Source organism: Bos indicus, chromosome 2, assembly GCF_029378745.1.
Source record: "Bos indicus isolate NIAB-ARS_2022 breed Sahiwal x Tharparkar chromosome 2, NIAB-ARS_B.indTharparkar_mat_pri_1.0, whole genome shotgun sequence".
Lineage (NCBI taxonomy): Eukaryota > Metazoa > Chordata > Mammalia > Artiodactyla > Bovidae > Bos > Bos indicus.
Window position 1 is genome coordinate 118,941,538 of NC_091761.1, and position 20,302 is coordinate 118,961,839.

General features: G+C 43.5%; 1 protein-coding gene across 8 annotated transcripts in view; it reads left to right on the plus strand.

The window, feature by feature from the left end:
• The window catches only part of ARMC9 (armadillo repeat containing 9), a 179,153-nt gene that overhangs the window by 15,542 nt on the left and 143,309 nt on the right, over positions 1–20,302 (plus strand). For all 8 annotated transcript variants that reach the window (XR_011562129.1, XM_070773908.1, XM_019978475.2 and 5 more), the window contains 3 exons: positions 2,515–2,607; positions 6,240–6,264; positions 14,715–14,872. Coding sequence is in view for 7 of the 8 variants with exons in the window: in XM_070773908.1 (XP_070630009.1) it covers positions 2,515–2,607; positions 6,240–6,264; positions 14,715–14,872 (276 nt within the window). In the remaining variant the exon portion in view is untranslated. The remainder of the gene's footprint in view (positions 1–2,514; positions 2,608–6,239; positions 6,265–14,714; positions 14,873–20,302) is intronic.

Consider the following 20,302-nt stretch of genomic DNA (forward strand, 5'->3'; position numbering starts at 1 on the left):
TGTCAAATATTTTAGTATATACTTTAGCCCCACAAAATCTGAACTTTTAAAAATTTTATGCAGTCAGTATGTGTATCGATTTACCCTTAGATTCACCAGTATTTTTGTTTACTATTCCATCTTGTGTAGAAGGCCTTCCATCCAGGATCGTTTTCACCCCTACTTGAAAGATGCTCCTTTAGAATCTCCTTTCACTGAGGTTCCCTTCTTTCAGTTCTTGTTGTCTGAAAGCATCTGTACTGCTTTCTCAAACAGGGTTAAAGTAGTAGGTTTATAGCTCTTTTTTTTTTTTTTCCGTGTGGCATGCGGGCTCTTAATTCCTTGACCAGTGACTGAACCCATGTCCCTTGTAGTGGAGCGTGGGGTCTTAACCACTGGACCACAGGGAGGTCCTGACAGTTATTTTCTTTCAGGACACTGAAGGTTTTTTGTGTCCTGGCTCCCACTGTTGCAGTTTTGAAGTTGGCCATCAGTCTGATTGCTGTTCCTTTGCAGGTCCCCTGTCTTTTTTTCTCTGATTGTATCACTTCACTCTAGTGTGTCTAGTGTGTCTTCAGTTCAGTTCAGTCGCTCAGTCGTGTCCAGCTCTTTGCGACCCCATGAATCGCAGCATGCCAGGCCTCCCTGTCCATCACTATCTCCTAGAGTTCACTCAGACTCATGTCCATCGAGTCAGTGATGCCATCCAGCCATCTCATCCTCTGTCATCCCCTTCTCCTCCTGCCCCCAATCCCTCCCAGCATCAGAGTCTTTTCCAATGAGTCAACTCTTCGCATGAGGTGGCCAAAGTACTAGAGTTTCAGCTTTAGCATCATTCCTTCCAAAGAACACCCAGGGCTGATCTCCTTCAGAATGGACTGGTTGGATCTCCTTGCAGTCCAAGGGACTCTCAACAGTCTTCTCCAACACCAAAGTTCAAAAGCATCAATTCTTCAGCGCTCAGCTTTCTTGACAGTCCAACTCTCACATCCATACGTGACTACTGGAAAAACCATAGGAGTGTCTTAGGGATACCCAAATATTTTATTTTTCTTTTTTTATTTAAGATGTCTTGGTTTATGTTGGCCAACCTAGCAGTCCTTTCCTGAGATTGATTTCTATACGGTTGAGCACAGAAAGCCTCAAGCTGGAGCACACCGTATGAGCTTCCTACAGTTGTTATAACAAAGGACCACACACTGGGTGGTTTAAAACAACAGAAATTGCTTGTCTCACAGTTTACGAGGCCAGAAGTGTGAAATCAGGGTGTCAAGGGACTGTGCTCCCTATGAAACTTCTAGGGGAAGATCCTTCCTTACCTTTTCCAGCTTCTAGTAGCCTCAGGTGTCCCTTGGCTTGTGGCTGCGTGATTCTAAATCTCCTCTCTGTCTTTGCATGGCTGTCTTCTCTCAGTGTCTGTGCCTAAATGTCCTTCTTCTTATAAGGACACCAGTCATATTGGATTAAGAGCTTATTCTCATTCAGCCTCCTCTGAGCTAATTTCTTCTGCAGCGTCCCCGCTCCCCTGACCTCACATTCCAAGGAGATTAAGGCTTCAACATGTCTTTTTAGGGGACACAGTTCAACCCACAACAGACCCATTAGAAATAGAGTCACCAAAAAAAAAAAAAAGAAAGAAATAGAGTCATCATGCTGTGTCAGAGAATCAAACTTTTCTGCTTATTTGGCAGTATTTTTTTGAAGAGTCAGAGAATGCACAGGATAGACCAGTGGAGTGGGGTGGGGGGTGTGGGTGATGAGAGCTGGAGGGAGAAGTGGGGAGAATGGGCAGGTCGGAGGGAGACGGGACAGGATCTCAGAGCCAAGTGGCCGTGAGTTTTTAGCAGCAGAACTTCTTTTAGTGGGACCTCCCGGTTTAGTGGTAGATACTCTTGTCTAAGAACCCTCAGGAAAATTGTCCCGAGAAAGGTCATTGCTTGTGATACTTATTCTTTCACTACGTAAGTCATTATTTTTCCCTTCTCAGTGAACGTTGTTTGAGGTAAATAATTTATTTTTAAGGAAGAAATCAAACTAGACACATATCAGAATGCTGGACACAATGGAGTATCTGAGGCAGGCAACTGCTTCTTTCTGTTTTTCTTGTCTGAGTGAGGTTTATGGAAATGAGTCCCTTTCTTCCGGAGACTTTCCGTAACTTAGCGATAATTGTATATGCCTGCCAGTGCCACATATGCCTAAACCATACTGAAATATTTTTGGTTTTCAGCCTAATAAGGTTACTTGGCATCCTTGAAATATTCAAATCATGTACAGAGTTATTTTTTCCCTGATTATGAAAGGACTCTGTCCTTTCTTCCTGACGTGGGCTCTTGAATCTTCTATAAGTGAATTGGTCAAATGTCCTAAAACCTGTTTTTTTACAGCATCACACCACTGACAAGACATCTTGCTTCTGGTTTCAGTAACTGTGGCAGAGCTACTTTATCCTGAAGGCCACAGCTTGACAATGTTTGTTGGCATTTAATGATCTGGTGCTTTTCTTATTTTTCCTTCTTTTTTCCTTACCTTTAGGATTCTTGGACTTCAGAATTAAAGTTGAAACTGGAAAAGTTTCTGGCTTTAATGTTCAAAGCCAGTAATACGCCAAAGCTTTTAACATTGTATGTATCCTTTTAAAGCAAATGGAGACCACCTATGGAATTAATAGTCGCCTGTGTGTGTGTGTGTGTGTGTGTGTGTGTGTGTGTGCGCGCTAACTCATTTTTGTTGTGTCCAACTCTTTGTGACCCCATGGACTGTAGCCTGCCAGGCTCCTCTGTCCATGGGGATTCTCCAGGCAAGAATCCTGGAGTGGATTGCCATTTCTTCCTCCAGGGGATCTTCCCAAGCCAGGGATCAAACCCTCTTACATCTTCTGCATTGGCAGGTGGGTTCTTTATCATTAGCGCCACCTGGGAATCCCAAGAATGGCTTAGATGGCCTCAAACAGGGATGGTTGTGGTTGTGCTGCTTCTATACTCAAGAGTGAATGAAGCACTAACAAGAGCACGTGCCAAGGCCTGTAAAGAGTTGACTTCTATGGCATTGGGTCTCTGAGACTTGGCGAGGGTCTTATTTTCTGTCATGTGCCAAGAAGGTGTCTTGAGTAGGAAAAAAATAATGCCTGTCTTCTTGGAAAAGAACTCTTTGGAAGTCACTTAAGGCCTTGAGGTCATGATGTATGGATCAACTCATATATAACTTGTCCTTCCAATCAGGACTTTTAAGAAACGACTTTGTTGAAGTGTAATTTACATACCATAAAATTTGCCCACGGTAAGTATGTTATTGAATGATTTTTAGCAAATGCCCAGAGCTGTGCAGCCATCACCACAATCCAGTTTAAACAGAATCACTTTTGAGAGTAGAAGGGGACACTGACCAGACAGAGGCCCAGGACCAAGTGTAAGTGGAGGCTGTCCAGGGAGGAGCAAGGTCGTTGCCTGCCCATGGAGGCTCCCTTCCTAGAGCTGGTTGGTCCCTAAGGATGCTCGTCTGAGCATCTTATTCTGAACAAGCATTTTATTTTCAGCATTTTATTCTGAACAAGCATGTAGCAAAAGTTATTTCATGATAAGAGTTAGCATTTTGAATTGTAAAGTTGGTGCTTGTTTTGTTTACCATAATAAAAAATTTAGGCCACTCTGCTGGGTAATGACTTCTGCTTCTATTCTGACTCCAAAACACTGGACTCTCTTTTCCTAGTTGGACTCTGAATAGAAATCCCTAGGATTTCATGACACGTTTCTCCTGCTTCTGCTTCCTGAACGTTCAGTGGCTCCCTCTTGCCTGTACTCAGCTCCTCACCTCGCCCTGAGACTGCCCCCAGACGGGCTTAGTACACCTCCCCTTTCCACTTTTATATCCTTTAAGGTTTTCTTCAAGTTCTTCCCTCTGCCCACATGTTTGCATACCCAGTTCCTTTCCCTCTTAGAGTTTTGTATAAAAGGACAGTTTTCAGTGAAATTAGAACTTCTCCAACTTGGCTTATGGCTTTTTTAATACACTTTTAAGAAGTATTTCTCAGGACTTCCCTGGTAGTCCCGTAGCTGGGATTCTGTGCTCCCAATGCACGGAGCCTGGGTGCAATCCCTGGTCAGGGAGCTAAATCCCACATCCCACGACTAAGAGTTCACCTGCCACAACTAAAGATCCTGTGCAGCCAAATAAATAATTTAAAAAATTAAAAATAAAAAGCCTTTCTCCTTAAAGGTAACAGGTACCAACCATTATGTAAAGATCCTAAAAGAAAATTTTTACATAATAGATGATACTGGTATATTAATGATAGCACCCACTTCATAGAAATAGTATGAGGATTGAGTTAATACATGAAAAACCTGCTAGAACTGTCCAACACATAGTAAGCACTTGTGTTACTGTTAGCTGTTAGCTGTCGTGTTATAGTTTGCAAACACTTGTCACCTTTTATCCCATTCAACATTTGCTTTGAGGCAAATACACTGAAGTCCAGCAGGTAACTTTAAACATTATTCCTCTCTTTTCCTTCTTACATATTTGGAGTTCAGTTCAACACTTATATTAGGTTGAATAGTGTGCTAGGAATTAGGGATAAAAGAAAAAGCCAAGATCATTGTCTTAGCTGGAGTTTTGAACATGAAAATGGGTGTCTGTGAGGCAGACAGAATGAGGGGTAGGAGTTCCAGGTAGAGGGAACAGCTTGTGCCCAAGTGCTGAGCCAGTGTTTCTGGGACACTGAAGGATTCAGTGTTGTTGGGGCAGAAGGATTGAGATGGAGAGAGTCAGAGACCTGGCAGGGCTGGGTCATGGAGGTTCGTGTGAGGTCCCCTAAGTAATGAGGAGAAAAACATGGTCATGTTTACATTTTTTTTAAATCACTCTCTTTTTATTCCTGATTATAAAATTGATCCTATTCCTTATAGAAAGTTTAGAAAGCACAGAAGTGCATTTGTTTGCACACATACACTTCAAAGTATGTAATGTTTATAATAAGCAAGGAGAGACATCTCTATGCATGCATATTTTTCTTAAATGAAGAGAATGTTCCCTCATAGCATTAAAATATTCCTCAAAAACAGGTGGTCTGAAAGTTTAAACAGAAATTACCTATGTCCCAGCAATTTCACTCCTAGCTGTATCCTCAAGAGAAACAAAAGAGTCCGTCTCCATAGCAGCTTGTACATGAATGTTCACAGCAGCATTATCCAAAAGAGGCAAAAAGTGCAGACAGTCCAGATGTCCATCCTCTGATGCAGGGCTGACCAGGTGCTCACAGTGGAATGTTACGTGGCCATACAAGTGAGCGAGTTACTGATCTGTACTACTACACGGAGAAATCTTGAAAACATGATGGTGAGATGAAAGAAGCCAGACACAGAAGGCTGCGTACTGTATGATTCCACTTGTGTGAAGGGGCCAGAAAAGGCAGATCTGTAGAGAGTGGGTAAGTGGCTGCCTAGGGCGGGATGGGGGACGGGTGGTGAGAGGGAGTGGGGACCGCTGATGGCACAGGGTCTCTTTCTTGGGTGATGAAAATATTCCACTCCTGATTGTGGTGATGGTTGGACAACTCCGTGAATATATTGAAAACCACGGAAATGTACACTTTAAATGGGTGAATTCTATAATATGTGAGTTACATCTCAATAAAGCTGTTACCAGAAAAAGTAAGGAAACCCAAATAGGTGAACACCTCGGCCTTCAGTCATGTGGCCAGATGTGTAGAAGCTGAGGTTCAAACCCAGGCCACACCGCACTAGCGTCTGTGGTCACAGTCTCTGTTCTGTGCCATGTTCTTTTCATCAAAATCTCAGTTTCCTTAGGCTAGTTGCTTTAGCACTGAAGGTCCAGAGGTAAAGGGTATGAACACAGATTTGCATTTTCAGTCCAATGTTTTGGTAAGGAGGCCAGTTAGGGGGCTTTTGGACGCACAGACTGGTTCCTGAGATGGAGAGAGGAGGATTCCTTAAGGGTAGTCACCCCAGGATTGAGAAGTCAGTTAACTGTGTTTGCTCTTCATCAGCTTCCAGTTACCTGTCCTGAGCAGTTAACCGTCTCAGCTGTTCATGGGGTTCGGGTTACCTGTCCTAAGATAGTCGGTTAACTGTCTTCTCTGTTCATCGGGTTCCGGTTCCCTGTCCTGAGATTTCTCTTTTTTCACCGCACCGGGGCTGTTTCCCAGATTGCCCAGCACAATGAGAGGGATACCCTGAGTACTGTCTCCTGAATGCCTGTTTCCCTGAATGCCTGTTTTCCTGAACTTCTTCTCATCCCAGAAGGAGAATGGACAAAGCAACAAAGGTAAATCATCTAGATTAACCGTTTTTAAATAACAACTTCGCCAACTCAAGTTTTAAGTAATGAAATGGAGAGAATTCCACAGACTTGGCGAAAGAGGGCTTGGAAAGTCTAAATACTTATGAAGTGCTTCGCAGTCCTTTTTGTCTGCATTCCTTGAGGCCCGCTTCTCAGGGTGGCTGGTACTGTTAGCTTTGTCTGGTATGTCAGATGACTAAGACGGGGAGAATCCACTCAGGTGCCAGAAAATGTCAGGGCAGCAGCAGGTAGACGGCCCAGTGCAGCACAAGTGGGGAGAGAGTTATTTCCGTGTCTTTCACCTTTACCTTGAACTAGTCTAGTCTAACTGGGTCTTATCTCAGCAGCTTGTGGAGTGTCCATTCTTATAAAGTGTTTCCATTTTTCACATTCAAAGTAGGAATTCCAGTCTTAAATTTTTAGCATAAACTGATGGTTTTTCCATGATGAGTCATTTTTACCAGACCCCTTCATTTTTCAGAAAGATGAGAAAAATTTTAGTTAACGTGGTGGCCGCAAGTGGGGTTCTTTGTAGGAGCTTTGTCTCTGATACGACATGATTATGAAAATGGCTGAAGTTACCCTGTTGGAAAGGGTGTGTGAGGTGCTTCTTGCCTTTGCTAAGTACCGATGGCATCATCCTCGATTCCCAGCAGGTGGAGTCTCACTACGTGAAATAGCACGTTTGTCCTTTTCACAGCAGTCCTGCCAGAGAGGATTCCAAAACTTCCTGCCATTGTTTGTTTCCTTTTAGAGAGTTAAAGTTTTCCAAAGAACAAAAGCGCTAGGAGGTTGTCACTTGGCTCTTGCTTCTCCAGCACTAGGAGGATGAGCAGTGCTGAGATCCCGACGGGGGCTTCAGTAACTTCAGGTGGGAAGCCCTGGGGTGTCTGTTCTCCACCTCGGGAGCCCTGTGGCCTCCAGCCCGGAGGTTCCAACTGTACAGCCAGTTCCGCAGCCAGGCTGCCCCTCCTGGAGCTCCGAGGGCCCCACGTGGAGGAGTGGCAGGTCTCAGGACCCCTCCTGTCCATCTGCCCAAACATGGAGGAGCGGGCTGCAGATGTGTTCTCATGGGGTCAACAGGGACCTCTCCAAGGGTCGCAGACCACAGCCTTGAACTGTCGGGGTAGCTTTACCTCTGGCATAGTGACCCCGAGGACGAGTGCAGCCCCCAGGACGGCTCTGTACTGGGTCAGCGCAAGTCTGGGCCTTGACCAGGGCGGATCCTGCCCGGTTTTCTCCCATTTGGCACAGCTGGAACTCTTCAGCTGGGCCGGCACTCAGGCCTCGCCGTGCACCTCCTGGGAATGCTCTTGTGCTTCACTACTTCTGTTTCTCTAGCCATCCTAGCAAACCACCTCAGACTTGGTGGCATAAAACAGCAATGTCCATTTGTTACTATTATCCTCTTGCGTGGTCTGGGAGTTACGGGCTCAGTCAGTTCTCCCTTAGGGTTTCTCCCGGGTGTAGACAGAACTGGGTCGGGTCGAGCCACCTCCAAGGCTTCCACGAGCACGGGTGTGGTGGCTGATGCTGGCTGTCAGCTGAGCTCTCAGCACAGGCCCTGGGCCGGGACCCCCAAGTGGACTCTCCTTGTGGCCCGGGCTTCCTCAGGGCCTGGCGGCCAGGTTCCCACCCAGGGTGAATGTCCCCAGAGGGGTGCGGATGGAAGCCATTTCACCTCGTCACCCAGGCGCCGAGTAACTTGGTATTGTTTCTCATGTGTTCTCTTCATTACAAGCAAATTCCTGAAGCCCACATTCGAAGGAAGGAGAATTATGTTCCACCTCTTGACGGGAAGGAGTGTCAGAGACTTTGCAGTCATGTTTTAAAGCCACCGCCCCACCTGTGTCTTTGGGTCCCCGAGGACTGCCTCAATGCTTGACCGAGTCTGTTCAGTCCCTGTTCACATTCAGCCTTTGGACTCCTAGGCACTGAAGGCAGGAAGGTGGTGAGAAACTTCTCCCGGATTGCCGAGTTTCTGCCAGCCCCTGTCACCTGGCATGCCCTGCGGTTTAGGGGGATAGCTTCTTGCCAGGAACCAGTTATGTCTCCAGTAAGCGGCCCAGTTTTGCAGACAGAAATAAACATGGGTGGGGGGAGTGCACGTAGAAGAGCCTGTGTTTTTTCTACAGACCTTTCATTTGGTATTTCAGCAAGGAGACCAGGGTTCTGAGCCTTCTTCAAGTTCGATTTGAGTTCTCCGAGGCTAGCTAAGCAGGATGTCTGTGAAATTGAGTCTGGCAGGCACAGCATGTGTCTGTGGCAGAATAGCCCCCAAATGCAGTGTCGCCATGGAGATGAGGGAATAGCACCCAGTAGGGCACCTGTGCCAGGGGCTCAGGCCCAGGCCCAGCATCACCACAGCTAGTTGTCACCACTTTGAGTGACTGGATAATATCATTATGTGTCTGGATAGGAAGGTTTCATGGGCACAGTGAGATTTCCGTTAACTTTTTCTTTTCTTCTTTTTGTTCTCTCTTTTTAATTCGTTATTATTTCCCTAAACTTTGGAAGAAGGGTAGGCAAAGTGTTTGGAGTATGGAAAAGTCCCTCAAGAGGAATTATATTAAAAATGGTGTTAAGAATAAAAACTTAGGTTGGCAGCATAGCATGTTGGATTATTATTTTTACCTAGCCATCTAAAAAAGGATATAGAAATAGCATCTTTCAGCATTCCTGGTATTATCCATTTGGCCTCTTCAGAAAATGGGCAACTGATCATTTTTCTGGAGTTCAGAGCTATAAATAGTGTTTCTGAAAATGACTGATATTCCTAGTTCCAAGCCAGGCTTCAGCAATACATGAACCGTGAACTTCCAGATGTTCAAGCTGGTTTTAGAAAAGACAGAGGAACCAGAGATCAAAGTGCCAACATCCACTGGATCATCGAAAAAGCAAGAGAGTTCCAGAAAAACACCTATTTCTGTTTTATTGACTATGCCAAAGCCTTTGACTGTGTCAATCACAGTCAACTGTGGAAAATTCTGAAAGAGATGGGAATACCAGACCACCTGACCTGCTTCTTGAGAAACCTGTATGCAGGTCAGGAAGCAACAGTTAGAACTGGACATGGAACAACACACTGGTTCCAGATAAGAAAAGGAGTACATCAAGGCTGTATATTGTCACCCTGCTTATTTAACTTCTATGCAGAGTACATCATGGGAAACGCTGGGCTGGAGGAAGCACAAGCTGGAATCAAGATTGCCAGGAGAAATACCAATAACCTCAGATATGCAAATGACACCACCCTTATGGCAGAAAGTGAAGAAGAACTAAAGAGCCTCTTGATGAAAGTGAAAGTGAAGAGTGAAAAAGTTGTCTTAAAGCTCAACATTCAGAAAACGAAGATCATGGCATCTGGTCCCATCACTTCATGGCAAACAGATGGGGAAACAGTGGACACAGTGTCAGACTTTATTTTTCTGGGCTCCAAAATCACTGCAGATGGTGATTGTAGCCATGAAATTAAAAGACGCTTACTCCTTGGAAGGAAAGTTATGACCAACCTAGACAGCATATTAAAAAGCAGAGACATTACTTTGCCAGCAAAGGTCTGTCTAGTCAGACAGACTAGTGGTTTTTCCAGTGGTCATGTATGGATGTGAGAGTTGGACTGTGAAGAAGACTGAGCACCAAATAACTAATGCTTTTGAAGTGTGGTGTTGGAGAAGACTCTTGAGTGTCCCTTGGACTGAAGGAGATCCAACCAGTCCATCCTAAAGGAAATCAGTCCTGGGTGTTCATTGGAAGGACTGATGTTGAAGCTGAAACTCAAATACTTTGGCCACCTCATGCAAAGAACTGACTCGTTGGAAAAGACCTTGATGCTGGGAAAGATTAAGGGCAGGAGAAGGGGATGACAGAGGATGAGATGGTTGGATGGCATCACAGACTTGATGGACATGGGTTTGGGTGGACTCTGGGAGTTGGTGATGTGTCGACAGGGAGGCCTGGTGTGCTGCGGTTCATGCGGTCACAGAGAGTTGGACACGACTGAGTGACTGAACTGAACTGAACTGATTCCTAGTTCTTTCTAGTCTTAACTTTCTTCATCCAGCTTTTGTGGATTAGCAAAAGAACAAAGAACTGATTTATATCTAAATACAAAGAAAAAAGTGTATATATTGTAAAAATAGGGTGATTGATTTAGTTTTTTATATTGTTGTTCAGTCGCTGAGTTGTATCGGATTCTTTATGACCCCGTGGACTGCAGAACACCAGGCTCCTCTGTCCTGCACTATCTCCCAGAGTTTGCTCAGATTCATGTTCATTGAGTCAGTGATGCTATCTAACCATTTCATCTTCTGCCGCCGTCTTCACCATGTGCCCTCAATCTTTCCCAGCATCAGGGTCTTTTCCAGTGAGTTGGCTCTTCCCATCAGGTGGCCAAACTATTGGAGCTTCAGCCTCAGCATCAGTCCTTACAATGAATATTCAGCATTTATTTTTATATTAGGTTAGAAAAAATTTCTGTATTTTGAAAGGTATTGTCTTGAGCAGCCTAGGGGGTCTCCAAAGTGAAATCTCATCTACTCTTATAAAAAAGCAATGCATCTAAATGAAGTATAAATGTTAACTTTTATACATTATACAAGTCAAGAAAACTTGACTGCTGTACTGTACTGAAGATCTCCATCACTTTTGTTATTGTTTCATTTCATGCTGGAATTAAAAAAACTGTCTGTGACATTAACTGGCATTCTTTTAGTTGTATATATGTTTTGTTTAAAGCTTGCAGTTCTTTGTCCAAAGAATGGACAAAGAATGCAGTTCTTTGGACTTTTGCACAAATTATGTCAGTGACTTTGAAATATAAAGCATCTCAATAAGTATTGCTGGCATAACTATGGCAGTTTCATTAAAATAACATGGGCCAAGACATCTCCACTAAAAGTTAACATCTTGGAAGGCAAGGCATCTTGGCTTAGTTGTCCTTCTCTCATAAAACTTTTGACAGGGAAAAGAGAGTTCTGTTTAATACTCAGAAATAGAGTTGATATTTTGAGCTGTAACCCAGATATCTTAAAGCAATGGTCAGGTCCTGTTTATAACTGTTAAGTTCTCTGCACATTGATGTCTCTGGATAGCAGACTGTTTTTGCTAACAGAGAAGGAGTTTCCCACTTCTCTCCTGTTTATAAAATTTGAATATTTTTCTCCATGAATGAAACTAATTTTTATAAGTAAATAATGGGTTTTATGGGCTTCCCCTGTGGCTCTGCGGTAAAGAATCCACCTTCAATGCAGGAGACGAAGAGACACAGGTTCAATTCCTGATTCCGGAGAAGGGCATGGCAATCCACTCCAGTATTCTTGCCTGGAGAATCCCATGAACAGAGGAGTCTGGTGGGCTGCAGTCCATAGGGTCGCAAAGAGTCAGACACGACTGAGTGACTAAACAGCAAGTCTTTTCTGTAGGCTGCTGGTAGTTAGGGCTCTTTTCTCTCAGGTTACCATACTTTGAAATTGTCATAAATTCCATTTCTTTGTTCTCAAGGTAAAAACTCCAGAAATAGTCCCTTACATTTAGTTAATCGACAGTGAGTTTCTGAGGGGAGTGTTTTGGTGCAGTCCCATTTCAAGAGGGACTACTTGGGTGACATTAACATTGATGGTTTGAGAAGTCGTTTGACCCAGCTAATGGGTTTTGGTATTTCATTCATCTGCCACTCGGTACTTGTTGAGAAAAATCTCATAGATTCTCTCTAATATTTATTACCATAAAATGGGACTGTGAATAATCTAAATTTTCATCCTTGAAAGTTCTTATCTATGTAATTTTGAGTTTTGGATGTATGAAAAAGCTTAAACAATACGTAGTGGGAAAAGAAGGTAGTGACTCTCAATATTGTATTAGGAGAATGATAAATGATTTCCAGGGATATTCTCCAGAGGTTCAAATACTGGATATAAATTTGTTTCAGATGACTTTTTAAAGTTATCTTTCAATACTGAAATTTGATGGGTATTAAATAATAATAATAATTCATTATATGATATTTGGGGTTTTAATAGTTAAAGTATTTTACTTCTGCACATCAACAATTGTGAAACATGAAAGTTTTTAAAATACAGTTGGGATGTGGGTTATCATCGTAGCTGTTTAGGATACAAATTAAGAAGAATAGATACTTTAGGGCAGTGTTTCTCAAACATGCAGTTATGTGTCAGCCATTTGAGGAGTTTGTTAACAATGTAGGTACTTAGCCCCTATCCAGTATCCACAAAATCAGTCTCTGAAGTTGAAGCTTGATCATTTTTATTTTTGGATGATTCTGATGTATTTCAGAGTTTACATACCACTGCTTTAGGACATAACCTTTCTGCCATTTTTTCAAGTGATCTACTTATATAGAAATACATTTAGAAAATCTTTGACCCTTTTTCATGAAAGGAAATAATAATAATAGCTGCCATGTATGACCCACCAGGTGACTGCAGCCACAAAATTAAAAGATAGCTTGCTCCTTGGAAAGATAGCCATGATATATCTAGATGTATTAAAAAGCAGAGACATCACTTTGCCAACAAAGGTCCATAAAGTCAAAGCTTTGGTTTTTTCAGTAGTCATATATGGATGTGGAAGTTGGACTATAAAGAAGGCTGAGTGCCAAAGAAGTGATGCTTTCTAACTGAGGTGCTGGAGAAGACTCTTGAGAGTCCCTTGGACTGCAAGGAGATCAAACCAGTCAATCCCAAAGGAAATCAACCCTGAACATTGGAAGGACTGGTGCTGAAGCTCCAATACTTGGCCACCTGATGCAAAGAACTGACTCATTGGAGAAGACCCTGATGCTGGGAAAGATTGAGGAGAAGGGGGCAACAGAGGATGAGATGGTTGGATGGCATCATCGACTCAGTGGACATGAGTTTGAGCAAACTCTGGGAGATAGTGGAGGATAGGGAAGCCTGGTGTGAGGCAGTGCATGGAGTCGCAGAGAGTCTGACACGACTGAGCACCTAAGCATAGCACAGCATAGTTGATTTACAGTATTATATTAGTTTCAGGTATATATACAACATAGTGCCTCAATATTATTATAGGTTGTATTCCTTAAAGTTATTATAGAATAATGCCTGTGTTTGGTCTTTATAATTTTAAAGTCTCTCTTTATGCATGAAATGTGTTCTAAAATGAAGACTTTACATATTATACAGCACCTGGATTGGGACACAGTGAGTTAACATGGGTGTGGGGGCAGCAACAGGTCCTTCCATCAAAAGTGATCTTCCAGGCAAGGGAGAAGGTAGGACAGAGGCAAGGAGGGTGGACCCTGATGAAGAGTCCAGCTGTGCCCAGGGTGGCTTGGCCGTCTTGTGCTGCTGTGAGGGGTGGGGGCAGGGTGGTGGTGGGCTTCCAGGAAGAGAACCCTAGAACCTTTCACGGCTACTGCTCTAAGGCCCAGTGGGGTGGCTTATGCTTTCTCAAACTGGCAGAGTGAACACCTGGCGTCTTACCTAATTGTGGATTTGAATTTTCTCAGCACCCGTCACACAGCCCTAACTTTTACTTAAAAGGAAGAACTTATCCCTCATACTCACAGGGCACAAACAGAGAAAATGAGTCAGTTTTGGTTCAGCCATTTTGTGAACTCATGATAGAAAGAAACATTGAGTTCATTTCTCATATATGCAGAGAGAGGAACTGAAGTTGTATGGGATTCAGCCAAGGAAATAGATTTTGTTACGAAAGTCAGTGATGAGCAGTTGAACTATCAGGGTGAAACATTAAAAAAATCAAGGACTTTCCTAGCGGCCAGTGGTTAAGACCCTGTGCCTCCAATGCAAGGGGCGCAAGTTCGATCTCTGGTCAGGGAACACAAAGATCCCACCTGCCATGCAGTGCGGCCAAAAAGAAGAAATTAAAAGATCGGTGATGACAAAGCACTTTGTCAGTAAATGTGGCATAAACAGAAGTGATGAATACATAGTGCTGAGTTCATTGTTACAGTAAGATATTCTCACAGGAGGCGTGGCATTCACTCGAGAAGAATATAATTATTTTGTATTTTGTATTTTTTACTTTGTAGAGTTTTTTAAAAATCTTTTTAAATGTTGTCTTTTTCTTTAAAAAATTGTTTATTTATTTATGGCTGTGCTGCGTCCTCCTTGCTGCGGGCTTTTCTCTAGTTCCAGCAAGCAGGGGCTGCTCTCCAGTTGCGCTGTGGCAGCTTCTCTGGTTGAGGAGCACGGGCCCTGGAGCACGCAGGCTTCAGTACCCGCGGCACGCATGCGCAGTAGTTGTGGCCCATGGGCCGAGTCGCTCCATGGCACGTGGGATCGTCTCGGATCAGGGATGGAACCCCTGTCTCCCACATTGACAGACGGATTCTTTGCCGTTGAGCCACCAGGGAAGCCCCTTGTAGACTTTTTCTTTTTAACCATCGCTTTTTTGTTTTGTTTCAATGTAAATGTAAATTGTCTTCCTAGACGTGTTGCAGCAGCTCCACCAGCAGCTGGTAGAAGCTGAGCGGAGGTCCATGACGTACCTGAAACGGTACAACAGGATCCAGGCCGACTACCACAACCTCATCGGAGTCACGGCAGAGCTGGTGGATTCTCTGGAGGCCACGGTCAGTGGCAAGATGGTAAGGAGGTCCCCCATCGTCCACGTGTTTTCTTGAGATAGAGAAGAGTCGCAGGCACGGATGATTCCTCGCCACCCCCAGCCAGTGACACTTGCCCCCCAACTTTACAAAGCTGGGTGCAGCTGTTTATCACGCCGCTGCAGGATTTCGTCCATGTTTCCTGACACATTACCTACTGCGTCTTTATTTCTTTAGCCTGTTCTTAGTGTTAGCAAAGAATAAATGGGCAGCAGAAAAAAAAATCATGTTGTAGCATAAAAACGAGGGGAGATATTCTTTTGGTATATAGGAGACCTATAGGTTTTCATATACTGATTTTGTATCCAGTAACCTTTCTGAACTCCATTAATCTGAGAGATTGTTTTGATCAATTTTCCTGTATTCTAGATTCGCAGTCGTATCACTTTCAAATAGTGATTTTTTTTTTCCCTTGTATATCCCAACTTTCTTTTTCCCCCCACTTAACTGATTAGCTAAGACCCTGGGAGTTGAATGAGCTCATGGGCATGTTTGTCTTATTTCTGACTTTAATGGGAGTGACTTGAGTGTTTTACTCAATAAAAAAATAGAAAGCATAATAAATCACATTCTGGAAATAGAATTTTTTTTATTGGAAATAATTGTGGGTTCACGTGTGATTTTAAGGCATAGTGCAGAGAGTCCTTGTACCCTCTTCCCAGTTTCCACCAGTTGTAATAGTTTGCAAAACGATAGTACAGTGTCTCAGCCAAGATACTGGCACTGATACAATCTATTGCTTTATCCTAATTTCCCCAGTTTTACTTGTACTCCTGTGTGTGTCTATATGTGTGTGTTTTAAGCTTTATACAACTTTGTCACCAATATAGATTAATGTATTCAACTTGCTTTAACACCTTAAAAATGTGATTACAAAATGAAATGTATTCTAGAAATTTTTGAAAATATAGAACTATGCAAAAATAAGATTAAAATTACCTGCCATTATCTCACTTAGTAATAACACTTGTTAACATTCCAGACTTTTTTTTCCCAAAACTTGGATACATGTGTTTTACAGAAATGGGCTCAGTTCACACAGTCTTCTGGTCTGCTTTTCTCCTAAATACCGAATCATGCGTTCTTTTTTTTTTTTTTTTTATCTTTTAACTTTACAATATTGTATTGGTTTTGCCATATATCAACATGAATCTGCCCTAGGTATACACGTGAATGGCATCGAATCATGCATTCTTGAAGTCATTAAATATCCTCCTACGATGCTCACCTCTTGTGGCTGTTTTCTATCAGGTTATTTAGCGTGTCGGGTCTCTGTTGTTGGACATTAGCGTTGTTTCTAGATTTTTACTTTCATAAGGGCTCATTTAAGTCACCACTTGAAAGGAATCAGTTATGCAGTTCCCTGGGATTACCCCAGAACTCTAGGCCAGAGCAACAACTGTGGATTGCTTTTTGCTATAACAGCTTGTGAAAGTGAAAGTCACTCAGTCTTGTCTGACTCTTTGCCACCCCATGGACTGCACAGTCCATGGAATTCTCCAGGCCACAATACTGGAGTGTTTCCAGTATTTTCCCTTCTCCAGGGGATCTTCCCAACCCAGGGATCAAACCCAGGTCTCCTGCATTGCAGGTGGATTCTTTTAAATATGTTTTAATACCCTACACTGAAACGTCTCTGTCCAGATGAAAACACAGCAGACAAACGTTCACAGAACTGCTGAAAGTTGCATGGTGTGGCTGGAATGGCCGAAGCTAGGGGGTGGGGAGTGGCGTGTGTTGGAAGACGAGGCGAGGGAGGTGCATCGGGGACGATCACGGAGAGATTTGTAGACTGTGCTTAGGAACTTGTGCTTCACCCTGCAGTTAGTGAGGAGCATTTGAAATGTGTATCTTGAAAATTGTTCGGGTTTTTTAGTTTTGAAAAACTAAAACTGACTTTTCTTTAGTACAGAGAAGTACCAGAAACAAAACAAAGATGGCTTATATAATCACTGTTAACAAAAAAATGAAGAAAAGAAGGCATGTACACTGAAAATTCAAATAGTACAGAAATAAAAGAAAACGTGTTTTCCTTTTGCCGTCTCTCCTATTAGACAATAACTGCCATCGTCGTGGTGTGGCTGCCACGGCCAGGTTTGATGTGATGCCAGGCGTGGCCCGCTGACCACAGGTGGGACCTGAGTTCTTACTGCTGGAATGTGGGAGCAGAGGCCCACACACCACCAGGCAGGGGGTTAAAAGGGCCTCCAGTATCAAGACAGGGAGACATGGGCTTGGGGCAGGGGGCAGCACTGGAATCTGAACTAGCTTGTTTTTAATGTAAAAGAAATACATGCTCATAGTAAAAAACTGAAACACTTCAGAGGAGTATATAGTTAAGAACAAAAGACCCCTTCCACACACAGTTCCTTAGTCTCGTTTTCTTGGAAGATTAACACTTGTGTTTTACTTCAGAACATACATGTGTGCGCATGTGCATACATACATACTACTTGGGGTTATGGAACCCATTATCCTTCTCAAACTTGGTATTTCACTTTCAGCATATCTTGGAAATCTTTCCACATGACCACACACTGCTTAATTGTTTTTAATGCGTGTACATTATTCCACTGTAAGGGTGAGCCATAATTTGTCAGATCTCTGATGATGAACATTTAGATTTTTTTGTTTGTTATAACACAAAATGTTGTACATACTGTATATATCCTTATATATACAGTATACCCTTGAATGTAGGGAAGATAAGCACCTGAATGGAATTGCTAGGTCAGAAGTTATGGGCATTAAAGTTTTGATAGATGTTGCCAAATTATTTCCTCAAAGATTTCAACAATGTCTACCACCCTCCACCCCTAGTAGCATATCAGAATATCTATTTCTTCACACACTTGCCAACATTAGGCATGATTATACTTTGAAATTTTTGCTGGTTGGGTAAGTCAGTCAGTCAGTTCAGTCGCTCAGTCGTGTCCGACTCTTTGTGACCCCATGAACTGCAGCACGCCGGGCCTCCCTGTCCATCACCAACTCCCGGAGTTCACCCAAACCCATGTCCATTGAGTAAAACTTGGTATTCTGAATGTTTCAACTTACATTTCTTTAATTATGTGTGAGGCCAAATATATTTTCATATGTTTTTTTTGCCACATGTCCTGTCCTCTTTTGTTTTAAGCAAGAAGGTGACAGAATCAGATTTCCGCGTTAAAGAAATGGTTCTGGTACCAAAGGAGAGGAGGCAATCTCAGAAGCAAAGGGTTGCTCCAAAGTCTCAGAAATCACAGAAAACTCTAGGAGTCCGAACTGAAAAGTGTCCACTGTGTCTGCCATTTAGAAAGTCACTGGTGGTGGCCTTTACCATGGGAGTTTCCGTGGGGGCCAGGCAGACGGGGGCTCCGCTGGGGTGTGTGGACAGGTAAAGGGAAGGCGCGGTAGCAGATGTCGGCTGTTCTTTTAAGGACCGTGGCTGTAAAGAAGGAACATCGAGAGGGTGGTTGATAGATGAGAACCTTGGAAGGAGCGAGGGGAAGGTATTTTTGAAATATGAAACATATCTGGACACGTTTCTAGGTTGTAGGGATGGAACTGGTATAAAAGGAAAGGCGAGATGCACAGGATGAACAAGGAGTGTTTGAATTTTGATCCTGCAGGCATTCAGAGGAGACGGGCTGAGGATAATGTAGGGGGTGCAGCTTGAGATGGAGCCCAGACAACCCGAGAAGTTCTCCACGAGGAACAGTCTTTCTTGTGGCTGAAACAGACCCGAGGTTTCCAGGGGCCAGACAGGAGAACCACAGGGAGAGAAGGGGTCTAGTCCAGTGTTCCTGCTCCTTCCAACCCACCAGTCGGTTGAGTAGTCGTCCTCTTGTAGGCATGAGTGAGTGAGCATTGGGAAGGGATGCCTGTTACATTAGCATGTGGGAGTTCACCAGACAGAGTCAGGAGACTGGGAAAAGAAGTGTCCCTCCAACAGTCAGGCATAGAAGTATGGAAGGAGGTAAAACTGTCTGGTGGCTCAGTGGTAAAGAATCCACCCGCAATACGGGAGATGCGGGTTCTATCCCTGGGTCAGGAATATCTCCCGGAAAAGAGAAAGGCAATCCACTCCAGTATACTTGCCTGGAAAATCCCATGGACAGAGGAACCTGGCAGGTTACAATCCATGGGGTTGCAGAAGAAGTTAGACACAACTTAGCAACTAAACAGCAACAACCTCTAGGGATTGGCTTGTGGGGCAGGGTGGACTGGTGACAGTTTCAGATCAGATCAGATCAGTCACTCAGTCGTGTCCGACTCTTTGCGACCCCATGAATTGCAGCACGCCAGGCCTCCATGTCCATCACCAACTCCCGGAGTTCACCCAGACTCATGTCCATCGAGTCAGTGATGCCATCCAGCCATCTCATCCTCTCTCATCCCCTTCTCCTCCTGCCCCCAATCCCTCCCAGCATCAGAGTCTTTTCCAACGAGTCAACTCTTCACATGAGGTGGCCAAAGTACTGGAGTTTCAGCTTTAGCATCATTCCTTCCAAAGAAATCCCAGGGCTGATCTCCTTCAGAATGGACTGCTTGGATCTCCTTGCAGTTCAAGGGACTCTCAAGAGTCTTCTCCAAGACCACAGTTCAAAAGCATCAATTCTTCGGCGCTCAGCCTTCTTCACAGTCCAACTCTCACATCCATACATGACCACAGGAAAAACCATAGCCTTGACTAGACGAACCTTTGTTGGCAAAGTAATGTCTCTGCTTTTGAATATGCTATCTAGGTTGGTCATAACTTTCCTTCCAAGGAGTAAGCGTCTTTTAATTTCATGGCTGTAGTCACCATCTGTAGTGATTTTGGAGCCCAGAAAAATAAAGTCTGACACTGTTTCCACTGTTTCCCCATCTATTTCCCATGAAGTGATGGGACTGGATGCCATGATCTTTGTTTTCTGAATGTTGAGCTTTAAGCCAACTTTGTCACTCTCCATTTTCACTTTCATCAAGAGGCTTTTGAGTTCCTCTTCACTTTCTGCCATAAGGGTGGTATCATCTGCATATCTGAGGTTATTGATGTTTCTCCCAGCAATCTTGATTCCAGCTTGTGTTTCTTCCAGTCCAGCATTTCTCATGATGTACTCTGCATATAAGTTAAATTGGGGCACTCTTAACCTCTTTTTTTTTTTGACCACACGGCTTGTGGTATCTTAATTCCCTGACCAGGGATGGAACCCAGACCTTTGGCAATAAGAGGAGAGTCCTAATGACTGAATCACCAGGGAATTCTCATTTTAATATATATTTTTAAAAAAGACGTAAGATGAGAAGAAAACGTTTCAGAGATTACCGCCTTAGATGCTGGATATCAGTCCTGAATCATGGTGGCTAATGAGAGAGGCATGAGAGCTGAAGAAAGAGGCCATTGTGTCAACTGCTTTGATGCAGAAGTAACCCAGATCCCATTGTCAA